The 11800-nt window shown below is 33.8% G+C and overlaps 1 protein-coding gene across 2 annotated transcripts; it reads right to left on the bottom strand.

Annotated features, from left to right (window-relative positions):
• Positions 1–3472: 3472 nt before the first annotated feature.
• On the bottom strand, positions 3473–11103 carry LOC125275130. 2 transcript variants are annotated; one of them, XM_048201824.1, is made up of 9 exons: positions 11063–11103; positions 10845–10902; positions 7314–7375; positions 6822–7104; positions 5309–5442; positions 5188–5220; positions 4138–4417; positions 3843–3979; positions 3473–3732 (listed from the first exon to the last, which is right to left on the bottom strand). In XM_048201824.1, exons 2-9 carry the CDS (start codon positions 10853–10855, stop codon positions 3728–3730), a joined length of 945 nt encoding a protein of 314 aa, XP_048057781.1. In that variant the 5' UTR covers positions 10856–10902; positions 11063–11103; the 3' UTR covers positions 3473–3727. The 2 variants fall into 2 exon arrangements, with proteins under 2 accessions (XP_048057781.1, XP_048057782.1); XM_048201825.1 differs by having other exon boundaries at positions 10845–10899; positions 11063–11085.
• Positions 11104–11800: the final 697 nt, after the last annotated feature.

An 11800-nucleotide genomic window follows, 5' to 3' on the forward strand; every position in this document is an offset into this window, starting at 1 on the left:
GTACTGTCCTGAGTAAGATATTTTACATAAAAGATGTTTACATTTAGTTCACAAGACAAGAAAAATAGCTGAATTTATTAAAATGGCCCCTTTCAAAAGTTTGTAAACCCTTGATTCTTAATACTGTGTGTGGTTACCTGGATGATCTATGACTGTTTGTTTGTTTTGTGATGGTTGTTCATAAGTCCCTTGTTTGTCCTGAGCAGTTAAACTGAGCTCTGTTCTTCCGAAAAATCCTCCAGGTCCTGCAGATTCTTCAGTTTTCAAGCATTTTTTGCATATTTGAACCCTTTCCAGCAGTGGCTGAATGATTTTTAGATCCATCTTTTCACACTGAGGACAACTGAGGGACTCAAACACAACTATTAAAAAAGGTTAGTAAACTGTTCAGGACAAACAAGAGACTCATGAAGAATCATCACAAAACAAACAGTCGTAGATCATCAGGTAACCACACATACTGTTAAGAATCAATGGTTCATATAATTATGAATGGGGTTATTTTAATAAATTAAGCTATTGTTTTGTCTTGTGAACTAAATGTAAACATCTTTTATGTAAAATATCTTACTCAGGACAGTACTAAATAAAAAACAACATGCATTTTGTATGATCCCTCTTATTTTATTAAAATTATTCACGTTTTCAAAGATTATGCAAGTGGTTCACATACTTTTTCTTGCCACTGTATTTGTGAAATTGATAATCAACAAATTCTGAGAATTGATTCACACAGTGATGCACAAATTATTTCTCAAGGAACTAACTTTGTTGTTGAGTTCATAAGGAACATTTTTTTGTGTAATATGTCTGAGTGTGATTGATGATTCAAATCTGTCACGATCACCGTCTGTTCCTGTCACTTCCCGGACTACATTCCCCATAATCCTCTCTGCAAATCACCTGCACTCACTCCACCAATCACTACACTAATCACCACACCCAGCTGCCTGGGACTATACCTTACCTGGACTATAAAAGACTCACACACTTATCACCTGATTGCAATGTCTTGTTTTCCCAGTGATACAATTCCAAGCGTTTATTTCCTGTCTGCCTATCTGTTACCGTTCCTGCCTGTTACCTGTTTACGATCCTGTGCTGCCTACCCCTGACCTGTGCTTTGTATACTGTTCCGTGAGTGATATCCGCCTGTCTTGATCTACCGCCTGTATCCTGACCACGATTCTGCCTGTCCCTTGCTGTTCCTGCCTGCTCCTGTTTGATGTTTGACCATGCCTGTACGACCAAGCCTACTTTAAATAAAGCTTGCAAATGGATCTCTGCCTGAGTCCCATCTCGTTACAATATCTAAGAGTCAATTGTAATGTTGAAAGTTTGACTTTGAAGTGAGTTTTTCTGAAAAGAGTTGCACTGAAAAAATTAAGAGCAGAGATACAATTGTAACCTCTTGGAGTGTGTAGACTGCACCTTCTATAGTCTGTGTTAAGTGTGGGATCTGGTACCATTCCATTCTTACGCACTTCCTAGGAAGAGAATGATTTTCTGACATACTGTATTATAAAGTTCTTGTACTCACATCTGTTTTATTTATTTATTATTTTATATATATATATATTTTGCAACCTTTACTGTATATTCTGTTTGTTGCATATGCCCAATTTAGCAGAATTTAAGGGGCTGTATGTAACAGAGTTTAAATAATGGTTGTTAAATTCAGCTTAAATTGGGAAAACTCGCCATTGGCTGTTGTTGCTCGCATTTGCGCACATGATATTGTGGGGTGGAGCTATGTAATCAGCAGAGTCTCATAGTCGCATCTATGATTGCTCCATCTTAATAGCTAAGTTTGGATCATTTTCAAGCCCAAGTCTGAACTGTAAACTACACAAAAGTCTACGTATTTTGTCTGTCAGCTCCTAGTTGTGTTAGTCGAGTCAAATATGTTGTATTTGTGACGATAAGATGAAGAGTGTGTTTGTTGGCCTGCTTGTGAACTCTGAACTTCTGTTTATTTCATTTAAGACTTCTCATGCAACATCGATGCACTGCATTCTAATCAGCCTTTTGTTGCTGTATGTCCCAGTCTTGTCTTGTCTCAGCCCCAGTAATGCAACTTTGAGTGACCATCCACCTGATCTCTCACACACACACACACATAAATATATAGGAACGGCATGGCAAATTATATTGTCTACGTGTTTGTCAGATTATACATGTAACAAGTTGCGCCTGTATTGATCCGCACATAAGCTCTGCTTATTGGCGACCCAACGCTAATTTGCGCAGCTCATTGTTAGATTGTGTTGGTCATTATGTAAATGATTTCACTGCGTCTGTGTTCTTTAATTTGCGCGTCAACAGTAGATCATGCGCAAAACTTGCCACTCCCATCGGCACATTTGTGGAATTGCGCTCTCATGCTAATTTGCCCCGTTTAGTAAATCTGGCACTTAAAATCTTTTCCTCAGCCTACTTTTTAAAACCCTGTAGGTACAGTTTTCATCAAACAAATTACAATCAACTATGCATGTCTTCTGTCAAAACTTGAAGTGTAAATGTACTTTTATTCTTTTAGTAATAATCAGTTTCACAAACAGGTATTAAAGAATAAAACTTTCATTAATATTGTCATTAAATTCAGGATTATGCAGGAAGGGCAGAATAGATTATTAAAAACTGGTTTTGGATGCTGTTAACATCACACATTAGCTTCATCAGTTCATTTCACATCACTATTGTTACGTCCGATGATTTATGTTTATTATAGCATTGTGTTATATATTTATGTATATTGTGTTGCATTTAGACATATATTTTTGTTCTCTGCTCTCTTTTCTTCCTCCATCATAATAGGTTCTCTGACTGACCAGCTGTATTCAGTCAGTTGATGTTGGAGGCGACTGAATGGTTCTTTCTTGAGAGGGAAGTGTTATGTAATTTATTTTTCTGGATTATCTTTCTCCATGTCATTTAGAGAAATTTCTAGTTAGTTTGTTTAGTCCCACTTTATATTGTGGCCTTTACTAATATCTACTTACATTTAAATTAATCATTTGATACAATGCACTTATTGTGGACATACATGTTTTCACATTGTACTTATATTTTAAAAACACCTGCATGTAATTATCTGTGTAATTAATTTCTGTAAATACATTTATAATTACACTTTTAACCCATGTTTTCATTATTATTCTTTTGATATTGATATTTGTGTTATGGTTATTGTTATTGTTGTGCTTTTTTTTACTATTTATAAAAGAAAATTAAAAGTTAACATTGGTTGAATTGGTGGTTGTGTTGTTGATTCTGGGATAAAAGGTTGGACATCCTCGTTCTATCCATGTTTTTTTTTTTTTTTTTTTCTCTTTTTTGAAAAAAACTAATTCTTTTTTAACTTTGTTACCAGCTCCTCAACTCTAGATGGGTAGCTATGTAACACTACACCTCCTACTCATTGCAAATATTTAAATGAGCCTTTTTTGATCCAGAAACATGAAATGCAACATGCAATGCTGAAGTAATTTATTCATGTAGAAAGCAAAGATAAACAAAGATAGGTAAAAGATAGGTGCATTTTAAAAACCATTTCATCCCTTTACTGAATGTGCACTGAAACTTATCTTTTATCTTAGGAATAAAAGGTGCACAGGTAAAATGAAAACAATGAAAACAGCACAATATTAGTATTGCTCAGAAAACAGTAGTTTGGTATTTTGCTTATAGGATCAGTGGACTGTGGTGTAACATCATCTCATTCCACTTAATCTGGCAATGACAACAGAACAAAACAATCATTAAGGGAACATACACATAGTATAAATAGTACATATAGTACAAATGTCTACACATCATGTCTCTCTTCTTTTATAACTCACCTGAAAACACCTCAACTTCACACAGTGTGAGATATTCATAACGCCCAGGAACAAAAATGTTGACATATCGTCCCTTAATAGGCTTAAACTCAAATGTTTGTGTCTCTCCAGCTGGGATGGTCACAACAGTCGCAGCCCTGTGAATAAACACAGTAACAGAGAAATAGAGAGGGGCGTATCAAAACGGCATGAAGAATATTAAATATACTTCTGTCGAAGGCATGATTTATTCAAAGTAATCTTATTTACTCATATTCTAACCATTTGTGTAAGCATTAAGAGAGAAAATACTTACAGCTCATTATTGTTGCCATTATTTTCCAGGCTTTTGCCGATACGGATCTGAGCACCATTTATTCTCTCTGGAGAACTATCTCCACGATTAGTGATGCTAACCCTGGTTACCTTGTAGACATCCAATAAGTCAAGTCTCCACCAGGGGTCCTTTTCCCAATTAGTAAATGTGCATGACCCACGACTGAAAATTGGATTCCTGTTGCCATCAATAGCATATTGAGGTCCATTTGTACTGTATGTGGAAGACTGGTTAGCTTTGCCTCCAACAGCAAGATTCCCTGTTTAACATAAAATAATAAACAATAACTTTTTTTACTTTAATGTGCTAAAGTATAATTCCAATATAATGGGCAAAATAATGCTAAAATATTTAATCCAAAGGATTACACGGCTCTCTGGAATACTTGATTCTGATTGGTCAGTTGTGACATTCTGAGGTCTGATATTTCCAGATAATGACCGTCATCAATAGTAACGCTGTATAACAGACAGTTCATCCGGGTTTCTGAAGCCGGACTTTCTCTGATGTTTCTTGTATCACACCACAGACTCACTCTCTCTCATTTCATACAAACACAACTGGTGTGTCTCTGTTATAGTTATTGATTGTATTGAAATATTTTTAGTACTAAGAGTACTGTAGAGTTCGCCTTGTTGCCAAAATCATTGTTTGTGTACACTGTAATGGATTCTAAGATAACAAACAGGCAAGAATTTAAATCAATATGTCCATGTAATCATTTATTTGGTTTACTTGACTGTACATAAACCCTTAAATGTTTGTCTTGCTAGGAATCTTTTTTTTCTTCACGGAAGCTTTGAGTATATTACAAGTGAGCTAATCAAATATTTAAACTAAAATCAATATTTCATGTACAGAATTATTTATGTGTGGCTAGTAACAATATAATAATCACCCTGTCAGGTTTATTTTGTGATAACAACTGTCTTGATGTACATTATATTATAGTTTCAGAGTGTTCAGTATGAATATTATATATATGTATTACTGACAACAACATCCAAAAAAGTAATGAAGAACACTTACTTGGACTACAAAGGTATGATGGTATGTCATTTTCTGTTAATAAAATAATATCAGTTATATACACATTAATAAGTACATAAACAAATTCTATCACAGAGTTTCTTCTCTCTCTGTTCCTTACCTGCAGACACCTCGACTTCACAGAGAGTAAGGATTTCATCATTCCCAGGTAAAAAAATGTTGACATATCGGCCATTAACAGACTCAAATGAAAATGTTTCTGTGCCACCAAAAACAGTGAGAACAGTTGCAACCCTGCAAATACATAAATAACAGTGTTAAAATGAAAACCAGAGGCCTCACAACACATTGCACATGTCTAACAAATTCATTTAATCTGTACTGAAATCAAATGGTTTTGTACAGCACTCTTCACAATAGCTTGTTTGCAATCACGTGATTCTGATGACGCTCAAAATTCAGATAGAGGGCAGGAAGTGAAAAGAAGAAAGGACAAGATAGAGGAAAGTCCATAATGTATTGGTTTAGACACTATTTCAAGAGAGGTATAAACAGAAAATCACAACATATGTTGGACTTGATCCTTACATTATAAAGAAGAGCGATTTTTATACTGAATTGGTATATTTGCCCGTCATTGAGATGCAACTTCTCCAGTGCCCAGTTGCGTAAAGCACCAGGTTTTTCCCTCAAGTATGAAACTTAAGGCGTGACTTCCCCTTACCTATGGGAATGTCTATATAATTATGGGAATTTCTATATTACATGTCTATATAATAAATGAAATCTTGATATAATACCTTAAACAGTTCTCTAAGGGAAACCGTTAAGTGTTTCACAACAGCGATCCAGGTTTTGCTGTTATAAATTTCTATTGTTGCCATGGACACGTTATTTGTTATCAGTGTTTATGTGAATAAATGCTTAAATTAAGATGTTTATCATATGAAGCGGTCGATCATGTCTCATAAGAAGACTTGGTTCGAACCTGCTCACTCTGTGTAAGACTTTTTTCAAAAGAAGAAGAAGAAGTTTTTCAAAACATGTTATACTAAGGAAAATTACAGATAAGGTGCTTTATGCAACTGGACACGACATCCTTATAGAAAAACAAATGAAATCATACAAATCTATGGAGGAATAGTACTTTTCTGTTAGTGGTTGAACATGCAAGTCATATTGCACACACAAGCCACTCCTGATTGCAGACGCAGGATTAAAAGCCACTTTTTCCTGCGTTTTTCAGTCAATTTCTTGTATTTTTCCCCCTGATGAGCAACAATGTTTGGTACACGATAAAGACTCTTATGGTTTCTTGGTTTGATCAATTAGAGCAACCATAAACGACGCAAAACATAGGCATTTCATAGTGCATCCCTATGTAGAAAATTACTTACTGCCCTCCAACTGCATTTCGCGCCGCTCCATGACGTCATGTGCAAACAACCTATACAAATTATTTTTGTTTTATATTGCATTTCTACAAGAAACAGTGGTCTAACCTTAAAAATGTCTAATCACAGTCTGAATAAAATATGTTCAAGTAAAGTACATCTCCATGGCTGTGGCTCTCTGAGTGGTTGGTTTGTGGAGGAGGTTCAATTTTGTTTTATTAAACCAGACTGAACATGATAAACATGGGAAGATGACAGAACAATTGAAACATTTCTTACAGCTCATTGTTGTTTCCGTTGTTGGCCAGACTGTTACCAACACGAATCTGAGCTCCTTTAATCCGCTCTTTGCAACAGTCTCCACGATTAGTGATGGTAACGTTGCTTATTCTGTAGACATTTCCAAGGTCAACTCTCCACCATGGATTATGCTCAGATTTAGTCTGAGTGCATGAGCCCTTCCCGTAATTTGAGTCTCTGTTTCCATCTACTGCATGTTGAGCATCTCCCTGTGAGTGGCCTAAGGAGGACTGCAGAGCCATGGCATTGAGAGCAAGATTCCCTGTTCAATATGATATGAAATCGATAAAAAATGATAAGACAGGTTCAAAGTAATACAAATAAATATAAATAAATAAATAAATCACAAGTTTTTAATTACCATATTTGAGCCTATAATTTTAATAAATTAATCTGACTGATATATAATAATACACAATGGTTACAGATTTTTAAATCCAGGCATTTTTACTTGTATTATTTTAAACATACCTTTGGAATCAGCGACGCACAGTCCAGTAAGTGTTAGAAACACAATCACACGTATCGCCATCCTGATATAAGACACAACAACACATCACCTCATCTCAGCATATGAAGGAATAATTTTCAATTTCTCATTCTCATATAAACAAAGAAACATAGAAACATTTTGCTATCGTAATGATAAAATAGTATAGAAGAACTCCATGACTTGAAGTCAGTGTAATGTGACTAACCTGCCTCCGTTCTTTGGATTTTGTACTTTTTACCTTATATACTTTTTATGTAACTTAATTAAACTTTATATATAACTTAACTAAAAATGATCTAAAATGTGTTTTTTCAAATATATATTTTTTAAATTTTATATAGAAATAAATTGTTATTAGAGGTGCATATTGTTTACAAAAGTGTTACAAAAATACACTGAAAATAAGTGCACATTTGTGCAGGTAGCTGCCATTTATTCAAGAGAAATAGGCAGTTTAAAAATATATAAAAAATTATTCATCATTGTGCAACACAATTTGCATAACACATGCCAAGGCAACTTACATTTCTAGACTTAATCATGAAAAGGAGTGTTTTTTTTTCTCTTGTTTGTTTTTTTTTTTTTTTTTTTTTTTTTTTTTTTGATGCTTTGAGCTTCTCTGAAAACTGGATAAAGTGCAGGTATAATGTAGGAACTAAAAAGTGAGAGCTAATGAGACATAAATAACTCCTTCAAACTGTAAAAAGTAGCCAAATCCCAAATCAACACTCAGGACCCTAAATCGAAGATCTCATCATTTTGGTGTCAGCCAGTCCAGCTAAGCAGGGATTAAGACCATTCACATTTGAGAGAGATGATCCCAACTATAGAATGAACTCTTAAGATGTCAAGAAACGAATGGTTGAAGAGATGACACATCTTGAGTTTCAGATGGAAGAACCATGAGTTATCACCAGAGGTTGTTTGATCCCCAAGACAGAGACTTAAAACAGACCCTGAGAACCACATACACTACCTTTACAAATCAAAATGCATCAGATCTTTCCAAACAATGCCAGACAGACTTATATGTGACTTTTATGCTTAGATCACACACAATTCATGCAATTATTATAACTTTTGAATGGTTGATGGGAGGTGTGTTATGTGTGTGAATGATTTTGCATTTATTTAAATAATATATTAATCAAATCTGTGTAAAATCTGTTGTACTCTTTTTATTGACGTTACGTCTAAATTTTACTCTGCTAGCACATGAAAGTTAAGAGACTATGTGACTAAGATAAGAACTGTGATTTATGTATGTGAAGGAGAAATAGTCACACCCCAAATTAAAGACAATGTCTAATTGGTTAGAACTCCAAAGTTTAAAACTCAAGACACAAAGAATTAGGTTAAGGTAAAATTAATTTACACATTATAGTCATTTGTACCTGAATACTATACTAGACCTGAAGAACCTATTTGTTTAATTTGCATTCTATTCTATTGTATTTATTTGTGCCATTCCTTGTCATTTGTTCATTTGTTCTTATTTTATTACTGGCTGTTTACTTGTCTTTAACATTAGGCCACTTATTAAAAAACTTTGGTAACACTTTACTTGAAGGGGTGTGCATAAGACTGACATGACACCTTCATAATCATGACATGACACGTGTCATGAATATGAAGGAGGTTTTATGAATGTTTATGACAACTGTCATTAAGTGTCATTCGATCAATTATGTCATTTTTAATGCAAAGATGACATTGTTTGAGATGTCCGAGTTATGACAACTTGACATAAACCAACACATCATAACCTGTCAGTGTCTTTGTCATGACAACTTGACATCATTTAGCTTTATGGGTTAACATTGCATTAAACTGTCATGTGGTTGGTTTTGACATTGGCTGTCATGAGGCCATTATAATAGTGTTATGAATATGTATCTTGAGCTCAAGTACAGTGGTACAAATTGAACTTGTCATTAAAATGTCACTAAGTGACAATACTCTGACAAATAATTTTATAACAGTGTCATGACTATTTTTCATTTCATGTTTTTTTTTTTTTTTTTTTTTTTTTTTTTTTTTAAGTTTCCTCCAACAGAAGGTCAGATAATAGACAATTTCAAATTTCGTAAAAAAGATGACACTGTTATAAAATAATGGTAACACTTTATTTTAGGGTCTTTTAACTAGTTGCTTATTACTATTAGCATTCATATGGCTAAAATATTGGCTATTTATTAGTACTTATAAAGCACATATTAATGCCTTATTCTGCATGATCTTATTCTACATTCTTAATCCTACCCAATACCTAAACCTAACAATTAACTATAATAAGCAGTAAATTAAGAGTGTATTGAGGAAAAAGTCACAGTTAATCGTTTATATATGTGTTCCCTATACTGAAGTGTTACCAAAATAATGTAATGTAATGTTAACCCATAAAGTTAAGTAGTTTTTTAAGTTTGATAATTAATCTGCTATGTCATGTTTATGACAGGTTATGATGTTTTGCTAATGTCAAGTTGTCATGACAAAGACACTGACAGGTTATGATATGTTGGTTTATGTCAAGTTGTCGTAACAAAGACATCTCAAACAATGTCATCTTTGCATTAAAAATGACATAATTGAGCGAATGACATTTAATGACAGTTGTCATAAACGTGCATAAAACCTCCTTCATATTCATGACATGTGTCATGTCAAGATTATGAAGGTGTCATGTCAGTCTTATGCACACCCCTTCAAGTAAAGTGTTACCAAAACTTTTTTCATTTATGTTTCTCAAAATGTATATTTGGCTGCATTATGTTGCATGCTGTCTGTTTGGTTGCTGTACAGTGATGACTGTATGTTTCTTTGTTTTGGCATTTTTATTTTGTTGTGCTAAAGTAATTGCAAATTACAATTACTTTACAAATAATTAACTTCCCCCTTTGTCTTCCCCTTTCAGATTCCTTAGATAAGTGCTGTTTTTAGGAACTGAGGTATTGTAATGAAATCTACAAGCAGACATAAGGTAGTTTTAGAATGTTGAAAAACGTTAAATGTTCAGTGTTATTTAATGCTATTTAGAATGATTAGCATTAAACACTATTTTTAGCCTTTTAAACTTAATTATTACAGACAAATTATCAATACAAATGATTCTTGATGAATGTTCTTTTGTCATTGTTGGATTGCAGTGAGTGGAACAAGACACTTCTAGACTCCTATATACTATATCTTTACACCCTGAATTGTCCAAACAAAATGTCATTTTATAAGTAAAACCTCCATTGCATATCATGCTCTCAAAGAAAAACCACTAACAGCTTCTTCACTAACAAGGCCTTCTTTATGTCAGAACAGTTGTTATTAGACTTTTCTTTTTAACAAAGAGCTGTGTTACAACTGTGATTGGTTTAGAGTTTTGTGCCAAGAGTTCTGCAAATTTATCACTAGTGAAAGTGACACCAAAATGATATAAAACTGTATTCAATAAAACACTTTTTTCCATTCCAATTATACTTTTACCCTTATACAGAGAGCATAAATATTCAACTCACCTGGAATTCATCAATGTATCAACCTCACAGAAGACCTTCACAATTCAGCAGTTATCTGCTTTTAAACAAAATAATACGTTCGTATAATAAATATAATTAACAATATTTTATAAATAATTGATATATTTATTATTTTAAATATGTTATTAATTTGAGAAATATTATGCTGTCAAATCAAAAATGTGCTATTAAAAATAGACATGAATATTAATACATACCAGCAGTCTTTGAAGAGGGTCTAGTTGAATAATATTGTGCTCAGAAATTATGCTCTATTTATTGTTGAATTAAGGCCCTCCCAACCAAATGAGTTTTATCTGATATCTGAAAAATCAACATTAAGTGAACATATTACATAAGAATTTACATTTTTCTAAGCTGATATCGTGACAGTCCTAGTTCAAACTTTACTTTGCAATTCAAACATTCTGATATGCAAAGCGAATCACCCACGTGAATGAACAGAAAATGAGGCTTCGTTTTTGTAATCGATCACGTGACTATGTAAGACCAATACACTCCTTGATTCAGGGCCTGGAGACTGTGCTTTGTGCTTGATATGCACCTCGAAGCTAAAGTGTTATTTATAACATCACTATCTTGTGCTTTGTGAAGAGTGCAGCCTGCAATCCAGTGGAGAGGCCAGAAATGTTCAAGCTATGACAAACACAATAAATAGGCTTTTCCTATTTTATATCAAGTATAACATCAGTATAAACATAATGTGAATTACTGTTTAGATTTTTAATATAAACACTGAGAAAATGTTTATACTTGCCTTTAGATGTCCTCCTCCTTCACAGGTCCCCTCGCTGCGGGGTTCAGTTCGCCCGGGCCCATATGCATGTGTATACCCGAACGCTATGCCACACATAAAAACACCTTATTCCATTATTGCATCTCCAGAAAGTGTTATTACTATGCCAATGGTAGAGATTATTCTTTATGAAATTTAC

This window comes from Megalobrama amblycephala, linkage group LG9 (assembly GCF_018812025.1).
Source record: "Megalobrama amblycephala isolate DHTTF-2021 linkage group LG9, ASM1881202v1, whole genome shotgun sequence".
Taxonomy (NCBI): Eukaryota; Metazoa; Chordata; class Actinopteri; order Cypriniformes; family Xenocyprididae; genus Megalobrama; species Megalobrama amblycephala.